Source organism: Phlebotomus papatasi, chromosome 2, assembly GCF_024763615.1.
Source record: "Phlebotomus papatasi isolate M1 chromosome 2, Ppap_2.1, whole genome shotgun sequence".
Lineage (NCBI taxonomy): Eukaryota > Metazoa > Arthropoda > Insecta > Diptera > Psychodidae > Phlebotomus > Phlebotomus papatasi.
The window spans coordinates 53,411,078-53,434,503 of record NC_077223.1 but is presented as its reverse complement, the minus strand read 5'-3'; the positions used below and the strand labels follow the sequence as shown (position 1 = coordinate 53,434,503).

At 31.6% G+C, this 23,426-nt stretch overlaps 2 protein-coding genes across 6 annotated transcripts in view; one reads left to right on the top strand and one right to left on the bottom strand.

The window, feature by feature from the left end:
- The window catches only part of LOC129801656 (uncharacterized), a 76,926-nt gene extending 63,599 nt beyond the window's left edge, over positions 1-13,327 (top strand). Inside the window, exons 1-4 of one of the 3 annotated variants that reach the window (XM_055846912.1) lie at positions 7,708-8,184; positions 8,254-8,623; positions 11,196-11,892; positions 12,883-13,327. In XM_055846912.1, coding sequence (XP_055702887.1) covers positions 7,997-8,184; positions 8,254-8,623; positions 11,196-11,892; positions 12,883-13,082 — 1,455 coding nt within the window. In that variant the 5' untranslated portion in view covers positions 7,708-7,996 and the 3' untranslated portion in view covers positions 13,083-13,327. Of the gene's footprint in view, positions 1-7,707; positions 8,185-8,214; positions 8,624-11,195; positions 11,893-12,882 lie in introns of those variants that run through there. The other 2 variants (XM_055846913.1, XR_008751714.1) reach the window with 2 other exon arrangements.
- LOC129801655 (uncharacterized) overlaps positions 1-23,426 on the bottom strand; it is a 71,143-nt gene that overhangs the window by 7,170 nt on the left and 40,547 nt on the right. For all 3 annotated transcript variants that reach the window (XM_055846910.1, XM_055846911.1, XM_055846909.1), the window contains exons 5-13: positions 20,699-20,752; positions 16,571-16,705; positions 15,905-16,051; positions 15,373-15,501; positions 6,397-6,470; positions 5,410-5,510; positions 3,295-3,410; positions 3,091-3,229; positions 1,677-1,789 (exon numbers count right to left, since the gene is read on the bottom strand). In XM_055846910.1, coding sequence (XP_055702885.1) covers positions 1,677-1,789; positions 3,091-3,229; positions 3,295-3,410; positions 5,410-5,510; positions 6,397-6,470; positions 15,373-15,501; positions 15,905-16,051; positions 16,571-16,705; positions 20,699-20,752 — 1,008 coding nt within the window. The remainder of the gene's footprint in view (positions 1-1,676; positions 1,790-3,090; positions 3,230-3,294; positions 3,411-5,409; positions 5,511-6,396; positions 6,471-15,372; positions 15,502-15,904; positions 16,052-16,570; positions 16,706-20,698; positions 20,753-23,426) is intronic.

Below are 23,426 nucleotides of genomic sequence, written 5' to 3'. Positions count from 1 at the left end.
ATTTGGGACACGCTTTATAATAATTTAGTACTGTATTTATCATGAAAACATTGACGTTTCCATTTGGAGTAGCGAAAAATTTCAATTTGGAGCAGGTTTTGAATTAGCTTAACCCTCCAACGGTGTTTTCTTTAATATGCGAAAAAAAAGTTCTAAAACAATGTTTTCTAGAATAATTATGATCCAATAAAGTCGAAAAAACCATCCATTCTTCATTATCTCTTTTTGTTTAGGCGATAGGTGAGAAAATATAAATTTTTTGTGAAACTCTTTTTGCTTCTAAAATTCACATTCTTAGTTTTTTCAATTTTTTTTTTAAATAAAATATACAAAGTAGAATGACATATCTTTCAGTAAAAAATAAATTTATTTTAGTCAGATAACTTTAAATCGGTATTTTTATGGAAATTGGAAATGAGTTGTTTTGCACAAATATTTTTTGTTGCTTTTTCTCTGACTTGTCACACAAAACTGGGAATACCAACAAAACGAAGAGTCAAAATGAGTTCAAACTTTCAAGAGATGTTTGTAAGACTATTACCGAGGACACTATAGCACTTTTAAATAAATAAAACCTTTATTGTCGCTGTAAATGTGATTTTTGTGAAGACCGCCTGGAGGCGGTCTTACCCGTTAGAGGGTTAATTTACCCTACTGGAAAAGCTACAAAATGCTTGAACTTGAGAATTACACAAAGCTTAACCGCCTTTTGTTATCCTTTTTCTTATTTGGTCTGAAAATGCTTATGATAAGCTTTATAAGTGCACTTGTAAGTTTCAACCTAACTTGTAAACTCAAAGGTAAATTCTTCAAATATGAAGAGAGAATTGTATAAATGCGGGAAATCGTGAAGGTTTTCTCTATTCAGCTAAAAGGGAATGTTCAGTATTTTATTATAATTTTAGTGTCTCTGTTATTAAGCGGGATTTGAAGAAAATTATTTATATATAGTACGAATTGCTACAATCGGGGCTATTACGATAAATAGCAACAGAAGCGGTTGTAATTATGTTCACAAAAGCAAATTGCTGGTAAAATAATAAACATTGTCAGTAATCGTTGGGTCCAATAAATATATTCATAGTGGGAAATGGGGCACCTTTGAATTGTGGGACTTTTGAAAATTTTTCTCCTACTTTTAAATGGAATTGGATCTTACTGTGATATAATTTAGATCTATAAAACAAATTGTGAAACTATTATGTTAAAGTTTAGTTTCATTTAAAAATAGAACCAAAAATTCCAATTTTGAATGTGCCCCAATTCAAAGATGTCCCATTTCCCCTTAAGTTGTTTGATCTGTAACTCAACATCGTGGCTTTTGTTTGTAATTGTTTAATTTATTTGCAATACTTTGAGAGATTTTGAATTTATACTGGTGTAATTCAATTCTACAGTATTTCGTTTCTCTACTCAATTATCATTATTGTATTTTCTGTGCATTTAATAGAATTTATTTTCACTTTGAAAAGTGGTTTTGCATTAAAATGTTTTAAGTGGTTTGGTGATGTTTGGTGTTATGCACTTCTAATTCAACTAAATATAATCCTTGAAGTTATTATATCTGTCTGATATAGCAGTAATGCTAAATTTAAATAAAAGATATAATCAAAAGATTTTAAGAGAGTAGAGTAACATATATTAATTCAGAGTCACATGCATTCAAAAGTTCTCACCCATTGTTCTGTTTGGCAATCCTGGATAACTTCTATTCCCAGTGGCTGTGATGCTCAGATGTCCACCAATCAAATCAAATAGCGACACAATCGTATCTTTACACTTGAAATCTCTGTAAAAGATTAAGTTTTGAGAATATTCTTCTATTATTCATCTTTTTAGACAATTATCGTCTTACTACATTGCATTCTCAGTTATTATGAAATTATATTAGGGGAGACTGCGGCAAAAAGTCACAAAACGGATATTTTATTTTTTTACAAGCTACTCGAGCGCTTCAAAAATTTCTAATTAGCACAGTTTTATAGGAAATTTACCGCTCAACAACTTTGTAAAAGTAATTTTCCTCTATTTTGTAAGGAAATAACTTTTATCGAGCCAATTTCTAAAAGATAATTTTGTGACTATTCTCAAAAATGCTGGGGCAAATAGTATACCAGACATTGGGTATTATCATATTTTGATTCGCTTCATTACGGGCTTTTGTAAATTTGAAAAAATACCTAGAGGACATATTTTCATAGAAAATTTATTCATTTAGGGGGAAGTGGGTCACCTTTGAAATTAGGCTTTTTTCTCCTATTTTTAAATGGAATTGAGCCTTATCATGACTAAATTTAGCTTCGCAATTGGTTTGTTGAGCTAAATTATCATAATAAGGTCCAGTTTCATTTAAAAATAGGAGAAAAAAGCTCAATTTCAAAGCTGCCCCAATTCAAAGGTGCCCCATTTCCCACTACAGCTTTGTAAAACACCGTTTTCTCTGCGAGAAATGTGAGAAAACGAGAAAAGCGCTTTTCAAGCTATTTTAGAAAAAACACACAAAAGACTGCAAATAGTTTGACCAATACAAACAACAAGCGGCGAGACATGATAATGACGTTTATTTTCGTCGTGAGACATCAGAAATTGCTTCGCTTTTTTGTTACTTTTTTCTCTATACCTTTTGTTACTTTTTACCCCAAGTGGCCATTTTTAATAAAAGGATTTCTGGAGAAAAGAACTTTTGTGAAATTCTAAAATAGATAGCGGATTCGTATACAAAAAATCCAAATTATTTAGAAAATATTCACCAGTGCATCAATTTTGGAAAATAAGTAGGTAATAATTGTTATCTTCTGCAAGGCAAATATTTCTAAAATAGGGCTAAAAATTTCGATATTTTTTATTTTCTAAATTCCTTGTTCGAATTCTAAGAAACTTACGACATTGAAGAAGGTCTATGGAGGCTATCTATAGAAAAAATTTGAGCCGCTATCTTTTTTACCTTAGAAGATATTGAATTTTTCGATTTGTGACTTTTTGCCCCAGTCTCCCCTACTCAATGAAATACTTAAATTCTAGAAATTGAGAACAAGTAACTGATAAAAATATTCCATTTTTTTCTATTGTGGAAAAAATTGACAGACTTACTTGGGGTCAGGACAATCTGGGCAGGGGGGAGGTGGTGGTGGACATAGGTCATCCAGAGATTCCTTTTTGGGAGGCATCGTTCCAAACACGGCCACTTCTGTATGCTCAGGCAGAGGACGGATAATATAAGGATTGCGATCTGAAATCGAGAAATTATATTCCATATCTCAAATAACCTGTGCAAATGTTCCCATAAACTCTTACCTTGAACATGAAAAACAGCTCTTGTAATTCCCATTTCATTCTTGCTGATGCAGTGATATTCTCCATAATCTTGAGAATGCATTACGGTCATGTTGAGTCTCATAGTGGATTTGTAGCTAAATTTATTTAGAAAAGAATAAAATATTAAAGACAGAAGTTTTACCACTTTTCTAAGAAATTGCATTAAAGTTTTATCAGATAAAACCGACTTATTAAGGATTATTCCGCGATTATATTTAAGTTTTATTTGATAAAAGTAAATTAAAGTGGATTTCCACAATTGGAATCCTAGAAATTAAAAAAAAGACCTTTTTTATAGCATCTTCGGAAACAATAGAGTTTCTACACAGAAAAAAATATTTTGTCAAATTGTTCGTTAATGTTTCTGAATTCCTCTTGGGGACTTACAAAATGTTCGTTAATCGTATAACCCATTAAAAAGTTTGTAAAAGTGTGTGAGTTTTTTCACAAACATTGATCGTAACATTATCACTTAACGAGCATTTCTTTAGTCTTTTACAAAGATTTGTTCTTACATTTTTGTGTGTCTAACAAAATTTTCCGAACAAATGACAAAATTTTACGAACATTTTTCTATGTGCTAACGCACATTTACTGTCACATGTTTGTAAAAGAGCAACAAATATTCGTCAAGTGATCGTGTTACTAACAATGTTTGTGAAAAAGTATAAAATTGTACGAACATTTTTATACGATTTAAAAATATTTCGTAAGTTTTCGAGTAGAAATTCACAAATATTTACGAACAATTTAACGAAATATTTTTTTCTGTGTAGTTTCTATTTTTAAATGTGAGAGAATTCTAAGTCGTAGTTAGACGTAATTTAAAAGAAAATTAACGTTCAGAATTTAAAAACAACTTATTATTGGTATAACTTTGCGTGATTGTGGTAGATACCAAATTTATCCAAAAACTTGCTAGATAATATTTTTTAAAGACATTTAGAAAATTATTAAAAGTAAAAAACAGATGGCAAAGCCATCCAGCAAAATACTCGAACTCAAGAAATAGAACTCTCTATTATCTTTCCGTTCAGTTTCTGAGTCTGGGTTCATAACAGATTTGAATTGATATAAACATTATCAGAAAACCATCCCAGAATTGGAAATTTGTAGGAAAGTGGCAGTTTTTTAATGATTTAGCATTAAAATTTAAGTAATTTACATTGAGAAATTTTGACTTGGAAATTTTTTATGGTTATGTTTGTATGGACGAAATGCACGTAGTGTGGGATAGACGGGTCTGGAGAAAAAGGAGGAAAGACTTCCTTAGACAATATTGTCTTATAGGGGCGTCCTCGAAAACCAGTATTCGATAACTCTTACCGTTTAGTCTCTAGGGTAAGATGGGTTAATTTGGAATCATGGTGAATTTGGAACTTTTAGATTTCGTAACACTTTTAGATGGGAAAAGGAAAGAAACAACGTAGGAGTATTCTAGAATGTAAAGTCGTGTACTTCTTCATGGTTTTCTATTTTTCTCTTTGACCATCCTGTAACAATGAAAAAATTTCAAAATTCCAAAATAGACATGATTTCGAATTACCCCATCTTACCCAAGATCGAAAAAGTATATAACCACAAATTAATTAAAATTCGAATAACATAAATCGTGCGTACAGTTCATTTATCGATCCACTACTGCTTGAATTCGAATTATTAATATCTTTTCAAAAAATACAAATTTAACCTAATCGGTTGAAGAAAAAGCCATCTGGAACGATTTATAATATTTGACATTTGGCCTTTATAAATTCGAAATCAATTTTTTTTCGATAAAAAGTATCTCTGGACGATATTTTCGCAAAAACTTCATGCAAAACATGTCTGAAAATAAAAGAAATCGCTGGAGCCGTTTTCCATAAAACAATTAAAAGCTTGGTTTCTGTAAGAAAAAAAATCTCGAGATATTTTTTTTTTTTGGCGGGGAGGTGAACCATCGAGACCGGAAGACGATATTTCGTACGGTTTTACGAGAGGTTGAAACAAAGCGAAATTATATATACTTCCTTTTCTCTTCGAGTTCTAGCAGGTACAATTTTTCTTTAAAGAGTCTTTTTTTTTAATATTTAATATTTGAAGAGATTTTCTTACCCATCGATATGTGATTCTATTCTGTAACGTCTTCCATGTTCTAGGAGTTTTCCTTCAGGAAACTTTTCCCAATACTTAATAGCTTCTGGAAAAGCTTCAATCTACAAAATAAAAGTTGATTACAATCTATTTTTCCAACTTCTCTGTTATTTTTTGCACTTTTTTTGATAAACAAGTGAATTCTATGAATTTCTTAGAGATTACTTGTTTATCTGAATCGATTACATAATCCCTGTATTGAAATTCTTTCTTCAAATTCAAACTGATAGATTGTTTTTTCAAATACTCTCAAAAGCTGTGTTCTCCAGAAAACAGCAATATGCTTGCCCGCTTAATCTAATAAATGAATTATCTTCTCAATGAGTTTGTGGTGTACCCTTTGTATTTTTCTCCATTTCCACATAAAGCTTTTCAATTGTCGTGAAGTGTCAAAAGGAATGTTACAGTGGAAAATAAATGGTATCATTAGAAAATTCCTGAGATTGCAATTTTCTCTCAGCCCCAGGTCCTTTAGAAGTGAATAAAAGGGGTGCAATTTGTGCAAAGCGAAAGAGCAATTTTCCCAGGAAAACACCTGTGAATCAACTCTAAATTGGAAGAACAGGTCCACCTGTTTCAAACTCTTTGTCTCACACCATTTCCTAGAGCAAAGTCCCTGCGTGTGGAGCCTTTGAGCTTGGAAATTGCAATAAAGTACGCATCATTTATCATATTTAGCAAAATAGGTGAAAGTGGCACTTGTGGATGTCATAAAAAAAATCCACCAAGATTCATGGTTCTTCAATGCCAAGTGATGAAGGATGATTTCTCTGTCAGAGAAGCACCTGGTGATCATCCCAGGATTTTGTTTTTGTGAGGAAAATTCTGCAATGTGGAATTTTTCACCTCGCAAGGATGCACCACTTGAATCAATGATTGAATATTGTCCTAAATTTCTTGGATTTTTCTCATAGTTATAAGTTCTCTGCCGCATTAAAAGTAACCTACCTCACACTCCAGGATCGCATGGGAGCCATTTGAAGCATAAACCACTTGGTTCCTGACACGAATCAGTGGAGCAACTGAAAAGTGGGAAAGAAAAGATGCAGTGAGTTGTCATAGCCATTACTACACAATTTCCATGCTATTATACACTGCACTTTCTGCAACAAATTTCTCTGTACTTAACATTTTCATTTAATGTGACCTCTTTGATGGCAACTCTAACATTTACATTATATTATACATTTACAATACACAAAAAGAAAATATTTCGTAAAATTGTTCTCAAATGTTTGTGAATTCCTACTGAGAATTTACGAAATGCACATTAATCGTATAACCCATTAAAAAGTTCGTAAAAGTTTGTACTTTTTGGTAACATGATCATTTGACGAACATTTTTTATTCCTTTTCAAACACTTGTTCTTACATTTTTGTTTATCTGACAAAACTTTACGAACATATGACAAAATTTTAGGAACACTTTTTTTACGAACAAATGTTTGTAAGAATGCAAAAAATGCTCGTCAAGTGATCATCAATGTTTCTAAAAAGAAAAGTACCTATAAACTTTAATGAAGTTTTTAGTGAGTTATATTTACGATTTACGAGTATTTCGTAAGTCCCCAATAGAAATTTACAAATATTCACGAACAACTGTACGAAATTTTCTTTTCTGTGTGCAGTGTGAAATTTCTCCTTATTCGCCGTTTTAGCAAAAAAATTAAAAATCATTCGTCGACTTTTTAACAAAATAGAAAATATTTTGGGAATAGATATTAATCGTAAAGTCGTAAAATTTTGTCGATTTTTTATCCCTTAACGTTTTTCTTATTTTTTAGAATGTCCTTACTATAAAAAGATTATTTTCAAAAATGCTCGTTTTTCTAGTTTAGCATTTTGATTTTCTTTTCAAATATGAATTTAAAAAAAAACTTTGTTCTTTAATTTTTAAATGTAGATAAACTTGATTTTAAATGTCCTACTGAGTGGTTAGAGTCAGAATCGCAAACGCCAAAAGCTAAGTAAACTTACACAGCTGATATTTATTCAAGATAGCGATTATGATAAAATTCCTTGTTGTTCAGACTTTGCATATGTATATGTAAATCTGTCGGTGTATTCTGAAACATGATAAATTATACTGGAATTTTAATAGCCCTCAATTTTGCAACCAAAATCAGCGATTAGAAATTTAATGATTTATTGCTAAAACCAATACTTTGACATTATATCTGATGAATCTACATTTTTCACCACGTAGAATTTAATCCCTAAAAATATGTATTCATATTTAAAATCTTCCTCATATTTCAATCTCAAGGAATTCTTAAATTTATTGGTAAAAATTAAATTAAGGAAATATTTTGTATAACGGTGTCACTATCAGATATCTCGTACACATTTTTATCACACTAACATGAAATTGTAGCTTCAAAGTCAGGGAAAAGCAGCGATAAGGTGTTCATATCACATTGACAGAGCAGTAGAAAATGTTCAGTGGTGGTATGTGGGTGGTAGAATCCTCTATTTCCTCTGTTTATTAAAGCAAAAATGTCAAGAGTTTTGTGCAATATATTGATCGAAAAACTAAATCAATTATTTGATGGTGAAGGAAATAGAAAATAAAAGAAAAACAATTCATTCTATTCAAAAGAAATATGCAAAATCAGTGTTAGTGTCTAAAAAGAAAATGTTTCGAAAGCACGTAAAAAATGATACGCGCTCCAATCGAGACAGTGGCGTGGCTTCTATTTCCAGTATTCAGAGTGTCTTTGACTTCAATGATACATGGTAGATATTTTCCTTGTAATACACAAATAATTAAATTTCAATCACTCAAGTTTGATTACCCATTCACAGTCGAATTTTCTATAAAATCCATGATCTTACAATACGAGAAGAGAAATACGTGAAGATGCTCGAAACACTTGTAAATGTGTACAAACCACACTTTACTCTTGCACTCAATCCTCATCATTACTCTTCAGTTGATTTAACTCGCTACCGCAATCTTTGTGGGCATGAAAGGAAGATCTTTTACTTCTTCGAACGATTATTGGATTTACATAAGAGCCTATGTCAACTTCTTTGGGAATGTGAAGATGCCCTGGATATAGCCCAAGTTTTTTTCAATTGGATTCTCGAAGACAATCTCAACATTTATGTGAAACACTCTTTACTCAATCCACTAAGACGTCCGGAAGTGCAACAGGAATTTGACACTTTCATGGTAAGGCAATTGTAACTAAACAGAAATCTTCTTATCGGGTATTAAATGGTTTATAGAAGAAATAGAACTCGTACTGGGATAAATTTTGTACTAAAAGCTCTATAGAAGTAATCCCGTATATGAGTCGTTCACGGCAAGAACAGGATATTTTAATAAAGAAATGGATATACGTGCTTTTGCTAGCAAAAACTAAAATAAACTAATTACTAATTAGGGAAATTAATTAAGAGAAAAGAGTGACTAGTGATAAGACCCCCTCAGATAAGCTTTTGAATTTGAGATTCTTTTTGTGCAACCTTGGATTACTTCTACCACCCTATGCATCCAAAGCTTGATTGTAAGTTAAATGCGTCGATCAAATTACTCTCGTTGGTCGAAATTGCAACAGGACTTTTACTTATCTCAGTCGCATACACTTTAATAAAAAAAAAATTGCACAAGGATGAGGTTACCAGTCCCTTGGCAGTAAAATCAAGTGTAATGAAGCCTATTGGATGCAATTCGAACATCCGTAACCCTTTAATACGGGTCAAAAATTCGGGATCAGAAAAAAAAATTATCAGGAAACCATAAATTTAGATGGCCGTAAATATTTTTTTGTTGCGTCACCGGTGACCTAATCGTCCTAAAAGAGTTATCGTCAGAAGATTTCCTGTTGAACTGCAGGGGACTCCAATCCGTTTAGCGAGTATTTCACCAGTTGATCCATTGAGTGCCCTCAAGGATTTTAAGGTTTAGGGGAGACTGGGGCAAAAAGTCACAAAACGGATATTTTATTTTTTTTACAAACTACTCGACCGCTTCAAAAATTTCTAATTAACGCAGTTTTATAGGAGATTTACCGCTCTACAACTTTGTGAAAGTAATTTTCCTCTATTTTGTAAGGAAATACGTTTATCGAGCCAATTTCTAAAAGATAATTTTGTGACCATTCTCAAAAATGCTGGGGCAAATAGTACCAGACATTGGGTATTATCATATTTTGATTCGCTTCATTACGGGCTTCCGTCAATTTGAAAAATACCTAGAAGACATATTTTCATAGAAAATTTATTCATCTACACCTTTGTAAAACACCGTTTTCTCTGCGAGAAAAGTGAGAAAACGAGAAAAGCGCTTTTCAAGCTATTTTAGAAAAAAACACACAAAAGGCTGCAAATCGTTTGACCAATGCAAACAACAAGCGGTGAGACATGATAATGACGTATCTTTTCGTCGTGAGACATCAGAAATTGCTTCGCTTTTTTGTTACTTTTTTCTCTATACCTTCTGTTACTTTTTACCCCAAGTGGCCATTTTTAATAAAAGGATTTCTGGAGAAAATAACTTTTGTGAAATTCTAAAATAGATAACGGATTCGTATTCAAAAAATCCAAATTATTTAGAAAATATTCACCAGTGCATCAATTTTGGAAAATAAGTAGGTAATAATTGTTATCTTCTGCAAGGAAAATATTTGAAAAATAGGGCTAAAAATTTCGATATTTTTTATATTCTAAATTCCTTGTTCGAATTCTAAGAAACTTACGACATTGAAGAAGGTCTATGGAGGCTATCTAGAAAAAAATTTGAGCCGCTATCTCTTTTATCCTGGAAGATATTGAATTTTGAATTTTTCGATTTGTGACTTTTGCCCCAGTCTCCCCTACTAAAAATATTCTCAACTACAAATACTGATCTGTGCTTATTATACTTATCATTGGTCAATCTATTTTAATTAGTTCCAACAAAAAAGATCCAAAAGGGAAAGAGCGCTCTTTGAAATCGGATAATAGATATTTTTAACATCAAAAGTCTAGTGCAGTGTTAGTGTTACTGCAGACGATTTTCTTCAAGCATTTTTTTTTGCTATGATATATAGACGACACCTTTAAGGACGAGACGATTTTCACTGACCGAACTTAAGCTAAGATGAAGAGTTAGGCAGTTCTCAATTTTCCCAATACAAATGCTTTTGCCATTTCTTAGAATGTCATCACGAGATATTAACGCTTTTATTAGCGATTATAAATTTTAGTGTGATATAGCTGATTATAGGTGATCTTATATGTGTTTCCGTTGAAAGATTCGAGTCCCTTTCCTAATTTGAATTTTGGGTAACAATTGTTTTTCTTAGATCGTTTACATTACATTATAAAATTCAATATCTCTCTTCTAATTGTTTTATTGTTTTTGTTTTTTTTTTTTATTTCCCCAATAGCCATCTACTTATTAATCTGAAGAGATCAAAATCCAAAATATAAATATTCTATCTTAATTATTTCTTGTATATAAGATCTAGGGGGAGGTGGGGCTATTTGAGTTGTGAAGCAACATTGTTATACGTGTTTTTCGCCTATTTCTAAATGAAACTGGAACTTATAATTATTTTATTTAGATTTGTCTATCCAAATTACATCATGTTAAAATCCAGTTTCCATTAGCAATATACGAAAAAATCGTATAACAATGTAGCCCCACAGCTCAAAGTAGCCCCACCTCCCCTAATGGGCCAATGCAAATATTACATAGAAATATTTAAAATTATTATAAAGTTTACTTAATTGTACTTTTAATTTCTGTCAACTTTCAGAGTGAATGCCTAGAAAATGTTGAAATTGTAGGTATGGATGCATACACGATGCCTGTAATTCACTTTTTTTACTACAAAGAAACTCTCTCAACTCTCCTTGATATTTGCTCATCAAATGACGATTTTGTGGGACTTCAGATGGTTGAAAAATCTCTGAAGGCCCTGAATAATTTTCTCGATCGCTATAATTTATCGTCTGAGGCAATGGAAACGGAAAATTTACAAGCAAATGTACCACTTATCGGATACTGTCTCTGCCGTGGAGAATTCCAGGCACGTGAATATGTCGAAGGACTCAAGGAGAAAGTCATCCTCTACCTCTTCCAGCATGGACTGTTAGTTATTAAGCCAAAACGTTCCACCATGAAACAATCGTGGAAGCACATTTTTCACTCATTCTGCGATTTACAACACATTGATGTGGACAAAAAAGAAATTGATATTAGATTAAAATGTTCAGATACAGGAAGAACATACTATCGGATTAAGAGAAGACACAGCCTTTTGAAAAAGGACAAGGGAGTTAGCATAGCACAGCTCGTTGACTTAATTTGTAATCTCAAGGACGAACAAAGTTCATCGAGAGATTTCATGGGAGTTTCCCAACCACCCATTGAGGCGGTAAATCTTCCTGTGATTCAGAAAATGCAATTCTACAGCTTTTCTCTACAACGTTATGGACTTTCATCAAAATCACGTGAGTATTGTAAAGAAAAAAGTAATAGGCACTTAGCATTTATTTTTGATTTCAAAACTTTAACTCATAAAATAAAAATTGTTCAAAATTAAAAGAAATATTAAACTAGGTCGGATTAAAATTAGCTCTTGAACCCATCATTAAGACAAATTAACAAAAATCAGATTGGTAAACTATTTTAAAAGCAGGTTAATCTAGAATTAGGTGAACCAAAATTTGGTTCCGAGCTACACTGAGAGAAATCCAAAAATGTTAAAATAACATTCCGGAAATTTTAATTTTACCCTGCAGTATTGATCCGAAATCGGTGTAAATATTACCCTTTTTAGGTGTATCGGGGGTTAAAGTTACCCTTTTTCCATGTTAATTTTACCCTCAAAAGGTGTAAAATTAAGATTAAAAAATGTTTATACATTTTTACACCTAAAGAGTGTTAAAGTTATGAGGAAAAAAAGTTAATCGCACCCTCTTTTTTTCTCAGTGTAGAGGTGTAACGATAAAAGATATTGACTTTCGGTTTTTGATAATCCCCCATAAGTGAACAGTATCTCGGAAGGTCGCTTTTCCTTTTTCCCCTAACCGCTTCTATCCCCTCCAAAATGGTTTATCTCGATTTATTTTTGGTTTTTGGTTTATCTCGAAAACTGCACTATAGAGTTTTTTTTTATTTTCGGATATATTTTAGAGGTAGTCTAGACAAACATTTCGTCCAAACACACCTATGGCAGGGAAAATCGACGTTTTGAGTAATTGAAGGTCAAATTTCAATAACTTTAGAGGGCAACATTTTTCAACTGATTTTATTAAATTTGGATTTTTTGGAAAGGTCTTGACATTTCTAATCTGGCTATATCAGTCCCATTCGGTAATGAATTTGTCAAGTAATCGTATAATTTATTTATTTTTCACGATTATCCCTTTGTAATGTTTTTCAATCTTTAACTTCATTATCCTTTTTTAATTATTTATAACTTTTTTTATATCTTACAGTTACATCTTTTTCTGAGGATAATGGAAAGTATTTAGATGCATTTAATTTACCATGCATTGAGCGATTTTTGTTGCAGAAGTCACAAAGGACACAGGAACTGTATGAAATTATTCGACAGAAAACAGAACAATTTATGAGATTTCAGCGTATTGAACGAGAACGTTTTGAACATCTTTCAACATTAAATTATTTTAATTAGATTTACTTGAGTGACTGTGTTTCTTTCTTATTAATTTATACATATATTTTATAAGACAGAGATATCAAATGGGCTGTTATTACTTAGATATTTTCATATGAAAATATAATATGGCATAAAAATATATTAATAAACAAAAATTAATAATACCATTGAGAAAATCCTTGTATTTGCATCCTACAAAGCCAATCAACACTAAAAAAAAATCTTATTTAAAATAAAAAAAAAAAAAGATTTTGTTTGTTTGTTTGTTTTTTGATTATATAGTCGCATGTTCCGTGTGAACTATATTAATTTACATTCCCAAGAAACCGTTGATACCGCCGGTCGATCAAAAAAAAATTAAGCCCTCCGACCTCCCTGATTCGAGCTATAAGGGGTCAAAAAAAAATAGTTATCAAATGACCATATGTTTGGTTCTAATTCATTCTGAAGCGATCGCTTCAGTATGCCACTTATCATGTATCACTTATTTTTACAAAATTCTTGCATTTTTTTTATTTGTAGTTTTAACTCTAATCACAAGTTAAACTTTTTAATTTTTTCTCTGCTTAAGTATATGTTATAAAAGTACTTAATAGCTAATGCCCAATGTGTGGAAATTGATCAATATTTAAAAAAAAAATTAATAGAGAAAAATTGACTGAATCGCAAGATTACTCAATTTAGCTTAATTGATGCAAAAATATGAACAAATATTGAACAAACAATAGAAAATTGAAATTTATAGGCAAATTAATTTCATTTGTTGCTAAAAGTGGCTAATAAAGTGAGCATATGGTACAATATTAATTATAATTTGAGTTTTAAGTGAATTTATAAATTAGTTATTTAAATCAATTTTTGGAAAAAATCCGTCTAGATTAAATTCCCAAAATTAAATTCGCAAACCATAAAATAACTTTTTCAATTGGTTCTCATTATAATGACTTTACAGTCGATGCAAATTATCCACTTATAGTTGAAAAGTTTTAAAACTTTAAACTTTTATCGCAGAAAATGATCTATTCTAAAAAAGACAATTTCAGCAAAGTTTTTTTTTTAATTTTTGAACTTCTCTCACGCAAACGAAGTTCTGTAAAATTTTTATTGACTCTTTCTGCTGTAACTGAGAACACCCAGGTGTTTAAAGTTTTTTTTCCCCGAAAAATCTCTTTAAATGGATATTACACAAGGAGACAGCTGCTACAGAAACTCTCACAAGTAGGGGAAAGTGACCATGCTTGATACGATCCAAGCTTGATAATAACTATTTTTTTCCTATGTTAATCAATAGTTATGACTCATAGCAATATATTTCAATAGCTGGTGCTAAGCCTCACATTTCCTAAAAACATTAGGATCGTAGCTCTTTTTTCCTAGTTTCAGGAAGCAAAAATCAAAAATAGGCCCAAAACTGTAATTTCAATACATGATATTTCATAAGTATTTCTTAATTAATGTCGCTGTTCACGAAAACTACTATCATAGGCACATAGAGGGGTCATCAGTACTAATATTTATGTAAAAATATTTTTACTTGGTGGACACTGTTTTTGTGGGTGGTAACAAATTCATAAATTCTACTTGTGTCCATCCTATATTTTAAGAAGGGTCCATGAATGATAATTTTAATGTGGCAACTATATCATTAGATGTGATTATTTCATAATTACACATATTGCAATCCGCCAATTTTATCGACAATTGACATAATCTTCAACCCTGTTGCCTGAATTTTAAGGTTGCAGAATGACATTTTCATGGACTCAAAGTGAAAAAATGCTTTTCGCTAGCGCCCTAATGTCATAAAAACATGACTTAGAAAAATTACATAAAAGTGATTTTAAAACTAATAACCAGTCTTACAAACGATTTAAGCAGATAGATTAGAGTTCCCTCTAAATATTGATGTGCATTTTTTGTATCCGGTGAATTTTTTGCAGTGAAAATGGGCCTCCGAATTGTCGAATCAATTATTATACAGGAAGGCCTTGGACCCAACTTGTATAAAAATCGCTACTGAATTTCCATTTTCTTCTTGAGGAAAATCTAAAGATTTCCAGGAACTATTTGAGGTTGGATTATGAACCTAATAAGTGAGACATTTTTTGTCATAGTGCAAGAATCGCTTCGATTTGTGTGTTAATCAGAAAATAATCACAAACCTTGGACATCATTTTACAGTATCAAGCATGGTCACTTTCCCCTATGCATTTTTTCTCCAAAGATTTTCAATTTTAAAGAAACAGAGAGAATTTCTCGCGTGCAATTGACATGGGCCAATTGAGAAAAAATCAATGATACTTACAGTGAACTTCTATGAAGAATGTGGCATTGGCTGCAGGAGGAACACCATTGTCGGCCAGGCATTGGTAGGCACCCATGTGGACCCTATTGACTTTTGTGATATTCAGCGTATGACCAGTCATCGATGATGCTGAAAGAGTCATCCACAGAGAATTCGTTTATGATTTAATTGGTTTTCGAGTTTTTCAATTATGATTTCAATTAGTATTTTAGGATACATTTAGCTATTCCTTCATAAAGCCTGAAGTTCTTGCTAAGAGATTTTCATTAAATTTTTGGTAAAAGCCCAGTCTATCATTGGGGATAATTGTAATTCTCCACACGTAAAAGATGCAATCAAACATAAAAGTGGCTAAATGACTCTCTATATTGCGACATATAAAGTGCTGATGCAGTCAGAAAATTATCCTCAGCCTCTCTTGGAAATCCCCAAGCAATTTAATGCTTTAGCAGTAAAAGAATGCTCCTTATATAAAGCTGACGAAGGTTCTTCTTTGTTCTTTGGAGATTGTCTATTCAAAAAGTTAACTCACCTTGCCAGGATCCCACAGAAATTGGCAGACGATCTTCTCGGCGCCACTCCACATGTGGTTTTGGGGTTCCTGTGGCTGCACATCGAAGTCTTAAATGGTCACCTTCATGGACAATCACCGGCTTAGCAGATTCCATGGTTTCTGACCCTAAAAGAATCCAATTGCAGTGTCTTTAGAAAAATTGGGATTTAAGAGAAAAGCATAATCTCTCGACTCTGTAAATAAAAAAAAATGGGTGATTTCACATGAGTTATGGTAAATATTTTTCCGGAGAAAATCCCCTTGAGTGTTAACCCGTTCTTCTTCACATCCACGATTTCCCAGTACTAAAAATTCCTTAAGCACTACACTCCCTCTATAGAATCATCGTCTTTTCCATAGAACTCTCCACAATGGACTTCCATTGTCGTGAATTTCAATAGAGTTGAAATTTGTCGTATTTTGAGAGCCTTCTCGGAAGCCACAGAGTTTAATCCTTCCCCCTCACCTATTCGCCACATATTTTCCCCATCAGAGAAAGTTAACACTCTAATCAGACGGAAAATCACGTGTAATACCATTCTACAAGATTCTCCGTGTTTGCAGTCTCTACTGAGCCGTGATTTTGCGGTATCGTTTAGGAAATTTTAGGATTTTCATGTGGATTATCCTGAAGATTTTTCTCACCTGCAATTGATGGCGGAATGAGCAATTCACTGGAAAATGAGCCATTAACTTTGACTTTCCACGCATTTATGCCGGGAATTCCAGGGGTTCCATTTGTACCAGGTTTTCCAGGACGTCCACGAGGTCCAGAAAGTCCTGTAGGGATATAAAAGAGTTTTGCTGAAATTCTAGTAAAAATATTTTATAGATGAATTTCAAGAGACTTCTCAATCTCTTATAACTCTTTTGTGATCCTTGAAAGGCATAAATAAATTAATAAATCCAGTAAGAGGCTATAATATTTCGACTTATTGTAACTTAAATTCTTAATGTGAGCCAGGTGAGCTTCCACGGAATTCCACGGAATGCCTGCAAATTTGATTTAGGGCCAAATGTTTGAGTAATTACGTTATCCATGTAATACTAAAGAGATGGTAAAAATGTGTATAGCTAGCGAAAGCCAGTATACATTGAATAAACTAGTTTTCGTATTTCACTTGCAATTTTTCATGTTTCATTGATAAAAAATGCGAAAAACTTAATGAAGGATCTAATATATTGTTGTGTTATGATAATTCTTTTTTTTTTAAATAAGAGCGCCTCTTGTGCAGGGAAAGTGAACTACACTGAGAGAAATCCGAAAAAGTTAAAATAACATTCCGGAAATGTTAATTTTACCCTGCAGTATTGATCCGAAATCGGTGTAAATATTACCCTTTTTAGAACTATTGGGGGTTAAAGTTACCCTTTTCATGTTAATTTTACCCTTAAAAAGGTGTAAAATTAACATTAAAAAATGTTGATATATTTTTACACCTAAAAAGTGTTAAAGTTATGAGGAAAAAAAGTTAATCGCACCCTCTTTTTTTCTCAGTGTATGAATGTTGTACATAATTATTATGTTTTTCAAAGTCTTCTTAAATTAACACATTTGGCCAAATAAAATTTGTCATTATTTTGTGGACTTTGGCTATCAATATCTTAGAAAGTTAAACATTTAATTGCTCGAACTCAAGTTTATATATAATAATACTCAGTTTTATATAATTGATTTTTTTTCAACTTATCACCGGCAAGCATCCTGTGTACGCCCTGTGTACATCGAGCTTAAGAGGTTACTATTCGTGTCAAGAAGACTAAAAAACATAACATTTTCTCCAAATTTTTTAAGTACAATAAAAATTATTTAATTCAAGATCTAAGGCATTAAAAAGTCCAAACATTTGAACTATATTTTCTAAATTTTTATTTACAAATTTTAAAAAGATTCGCCATTGAGAACTGACTTGTGAAGATTTAAAAAAAAATACATATTTTTCGGAGGACAAGTTTTCTTAAAATTTCGGTTCATAAGAAATCCAAAGACTAAATATTTCCTGGTAGTTGATGAGTTAAACTCGTTAAACTAGTCCTTGAATGAAGGATTTTATGTTTTATTTTTTACAACTTATTCTACAAGACGAAACGTGGTGTAAAATATGCCAAAAATGGTATTATAACTGTTCGAACTCCAAGAGAGAGCAGTTTTATTTTGTATAAAATTCTCACAAAAATTTAAATTTCATTTTCTTCAAAAATAATTGGTTCAAGGACTAGTTTAACCAGCTAACAGTAAATATTTGGAATTCGAATTTCAGATGAACCAATTCCGAGAAATCTTGTTAACCAAAAAATATGTTTTTTTTTTTCAAAAAAGTCTCCGAAAATCAAGTCCTAGGGGCTGAATTCTTAAAATTTTTAAATAAAATTTCAGAAATTATAGTCTAAATATTGTATTATTATATACCTAAAGCTTGAAATAGATAATTTTTTAAAATGTTGAAAAAATAGAGAAAAATATGCTGTTTTTTTGTCTATTTTGATTCACATAACCCCTTAAACAGTAAAAGATATCAACTTCCGGTCTTCTGTGACCCCCAATAAAAAACAATATGTCCAGACGTTTTCCTTTTTCCCTATCCTTCCCCTCCAAAACCATGCCTTTTTGGTTTCCAAAAACAGCTCTTACGATTATTCTTTTATTTTTGGATATGTTTTGGAAATAGTTCAGTTGAACATTTCGTCTAAACATACCTACGACCTAAAAAATCGCTATTTTGAATTTTTGAGAAAGAAAGTTTAACTACTTTAGAGGGCCTATTTTTCAACCGATGATTTGGTTAAATTTAGATTTTCTAGAAAAAAATTGAAATAAGTTAAATATCCGTAAATGACTTATCTTTATCATATTTACATTTTTTGTTAGTTCGTATCCTTGTATCTCATGCCAGAACATTCTAGATCTAGAATGATCATTTCTTTACTAATTTTTGATTTTGAAATGCTTTTATAATCTATCAATCAATTTAATCGCTAGTAGTTTTATTTGTTTATAAGCCAGTAACTAATGTCAGACTATTCTAAAACACGGGCTTCACTTTAAATTTTCGATTTTGAAACGCCTTTATGATTTATGAATTACTTATTCGCTAATAGACCAGTAAACACCAAAGAAACATACGAAAAATAATTTACGGACAGCTCTATCTCATGAGTTCGAGCATTCCACAAAGGTCGGACGCTTTGCTATCTCTTTTTAGCTGATATTCCTTGCAATCTCTTTCAATTCTTTGTTCTGTATCTTAAAATAAAGCTAGCTTATGTGTGACTTAAACTATAGATTACATGAGTGTCAATGAGTAGGGGAAAATACTCTCCCTTCAAACGTTCATGCCTTCGAATAATGTGAATTTTCTTTAAGTTTTCTTAAAAGATTTAAACATGTCTATTAAATATTAGCTAGCTTATTATCAATTATAGATAATAATGTGATGATCATGTGGAAATCTCTTAGAAAAAGTAAAAGAAATTCACATTATTCGAAGGTATGAACGTCCAAAGGGAAAGTACTTTCCCCTATAGATTTTTATTCCAAATGACTTGAAACTTTGATAAAATATTCTTGATGCGTTGCACTATTACACAAAAAAAATAACTTAAAGAAATAATATATTTTTATAAATATATTCCAAGGCCCCACGTAACCTTTTAGCTTCAGCCACCCATATTTATTTATTATTGTTTAGGAAATTTGCAAAGTTTAAGTTCGATTAGAGAATATGAAATTTTGTAAGGATTTCCCTAGTAAGTAAAATTATTTGAAAACTATCATCACAGAACTATCAATTTTATTGCCATTCACGTAATATCAAAATAAATTTTCTACAATCGCACATTCCTTTGTGCAGAATAGTGAATTTTCTCTATTCATGTTTGGTACACAATAATTTTTCTTTCAAAGAAAATTTTATGCATTTTCTCTACATTTCCCAATGACATAGCATAGTACTGTATAAATGGGGTTGAGTTCAGTACTACGAGGGAAAATGTTTCCATGATACATCGTGCCAAGAAATATTTCTCAAAAACATTCCTCCTACTGCGTCAACGACATGGCCAAAAGAATTGATGCAAAGGAGCAAAGTCATTGTACTCCACTGTTGATTCAAAACTGCTTGATGCTCAACATAACACAAAAATTCCATTCAAATCGATTTACATGCAACTGACATAGAGTCATTTTTTTGTGTGTGTGTTGCTGTGGAAAAGTAATACTTCCCAGTCATAAATAAAATATTAAAAAACATTAAATTTTTTAGTAGTGATATGATATGTGATACATAACACTAAAATTTAGAACCTTGTTTGATCGAAGGCTTTCACGGTTTGTTCCTGTTCAGTTTTTTTTCATCAAGAAAACCGTAGAAGAATAGCTACTTTTATATTTCATCGATTAAATATTAAAAAGGAAACTTGCTAACGTATTGGTGGAAATTTTAAAGCCCTACTGAATTATATTCTTTAAAGGAAAAGCACGTGCAGTGCATCCGTCTTTGACACAATATTCATATATAATGAAACTTTTATGCCAGGAGCAATAATAAAAATTGACGACTGTCCTTTTTTACATTTTTTCGCTCAATGGCACGCGTTTTACTGCAGTTTACAAAGTTTGGAACTTTTTAACAAGGCCCTGAGTGAAAGTCCTCTGGCAATGTTGATAAATTACGCTGAATATTTTACACGTTGAAAAAATATTTTTATATTGCATTTCCTTTGAGTTATATTAGATTAGACATAAAATCTGTAATGGTAAATAATAATACTTGCCTTGAGTTCCAGGTGATCCTGTTGGTCCAGGAGGTCCCATTGGTCCAGGAAGTCCTACAAGAGACACAAAAACGGGAAGAAAATCAATAAAATTCCTTTAGACTAGAGCTGCACAAGATATCGATTGGACAACAAATGTATGTCAGACAAGGAAGGAATAGCTGAAATTCCTCCAAAGTCTTTTGATTTAGTTCATGGGAAATGCAGTTGAGAAATCGAAAGAAGAATGTTAACGACTCCGTTGAGAATACGTGACCGATGCTCAAGAGTTGGCGCTCATAATTTAATTCAGCTATTTGGATTAGAGAATCACCTAGAGTCATTTATATAAATTTTCCTATCTGATAAAGAGATACAGATTTATGAATTGAAATATGAATTTAAATGTTCCATGTCTAGTACGGACATAGTAAGGAAGGAAGATATAGTGATTACAAAAGTGCAGGAAAATATAATTTTTTTTTATAATCAAAAAGACCTGGACAAGGAAACACAAAAAAATTAACTGAAGGAAAATTACTTTCTTCAAATTATAGGTTTTGTACAAAGATTCTACACATATAGAAGTAATCTGTGTCGTTTAATCGCTCTCTTACTTGGGATCATGTGAGATATGAAACTTTAGTCTCAGATGGAAAAAAAGAAATTATTTCTTTTTGTCCAAAAAAAGCTTCTTATATGCAGAATTCAACTTAATACCATTTTTCTAAGTATTTTCCTCTTATAGCAACCAAACTCAGTGAAATAATTTATCTTCTCGAATATACTAAGAATAATGTGATTCTTGTTTTAAGTTGTTTTTATCAAGACAAATTTCCCATTGAAAGTCTGCAGAAGGGAAGCTAAAATGAACTTTCGACGAGCAAAAGTTTAAAGGGTTTGTCGATGGGATTTATTTGACTGAAGTACATGTTGCAAGTTGAAGAAGTTAGCAGTTGTAGAAAGTCCTCGAAGGCTGAACAAGTGGTTGAGAAGATGCAAACAATACTGGAAAATCTCTTTTGTAAAAGGCGTTGGAAGAATTCCAGATTAAGAGTGCAAGCCTGTATTATAAACCACAATTAAGGTGAACTAACTTTTCTATAAACTAAACTAGTCCCATTTTCCCATTTAACCCATCCAAAATTGGCACACAATGCCATTAAATTTAAATTATCTGCGAATTCAAGAGGAAATTTGCTATCATATGAAATATTCATGGAAGCAGAGTGTCATTGAATGAAGAATGATATTTGGGGTATGAGTAATTTTTGCGAATGATTCTGTGCTGTATAGTGTTAATTAGCGATTAAAAGAACATGAATCAAATATGTTTCATTCAATACTTTTATCTCCAAAATAAATTTTTTAATCCACTCTTTCAGGCATGTTCCACATGTATTATTGACTTTTAATGAGCTTTTTTATGAAGATTTTCATTTATTGCGATTGAATATTATTTTCAAATTAAAATTAAATAATAGAAAAAAATCCAATAACATGAATGGCCAAAAACAATTAAAATAAGCTGGCAATTTTTGTATTTTAGATTAAGTTAAAATTAATTTAAAATAATGATAAGGGTGTAGCGAAATGAACTATGAAAAAAGATCAATTGCATCCGGACGTCCAATTCTGTTATAGGAATACAAGTACGGTCATGAGGACCTCACTGGTAGCATCCTATTTAAAGTACCAGAGCCATTTGTTTGATTTTAGTCTGAATCATGGGCGTACCCAGCTAGGGGCAGGGGGGGGCAGCTGCCCCCCCTAGAAGCTTCAAAGAAGACAAAAACAAATGAAAAGTAAAAAAATATATATTTGGTCAGCAAAAATTAATAATTTTGTTCAGTAAAAAAAAACAAATCTTTCCAAAAATGGGCTTAATTTTTCGATCCATAAAGATCGAAACTTTAATGAAAATTCTACTTCTTTTAAAAGTTGTAAATTTAGTCACTTTTCAAATTTAGTGTTTTACTGCTCGTTTGTCAATACAAAAATGAGCTAAAAAAACAATTAAAAGCCCAATCGGGGAGGGCGGGGGGGGCAGAGCAAGGCTGTTGCCCCCACTGCACTACATTCAAAAATTTAAAAGAAGTGTAAAAATGGGCAAATATTTAGTAATTATTTTTACTTTCTTTTTATAACGTAATTTCAGTAATATATTATATTTTTCGAAAAGGAGAAAGTTGTCACGTAATGTTTTTTTTACAGAATTAAAGGATATTTAAGGATTTATAACGAAAATTTAAAAAGCCACGGAGAAAGTAAAAGCATAGGGTTAGAATTTGTTTTATAAAAGTCGTCATTGAGTTCTCTAAAGATCGCTTTTAGCACCAACAATTTACCATATACTGTTATTGAAAAGTAAGCTAGTTTCTTCTGAACATAATAAAAAATTTATTTAATTCAAGCTCCTAAGCATATAAAACCATAACATATAAACTATATTTTTGACATGTTTATTTAAAAAAAAAAATAAAAATTCGGCCGTTAGGACCTGATTGTCGGAAACGTTTATTGAAAAAACTTATTTTTCGTTAATACCTAACGATTACTAGAGTAGATTCATCTGATCTCAGAAAAACCAATTATTCCCTGTTAGCAGATGAGTTAAACCCGTTCTTAAACTTGAGGATTTAAAAAAAAATAAAATTAGGTCTTTTTTTGATAATTTAATACAAATATACGATTCTCGTTTTGTCTTAAAAAATAAATCGTTATCAAAGCAACAAAAAATCCATGGTTC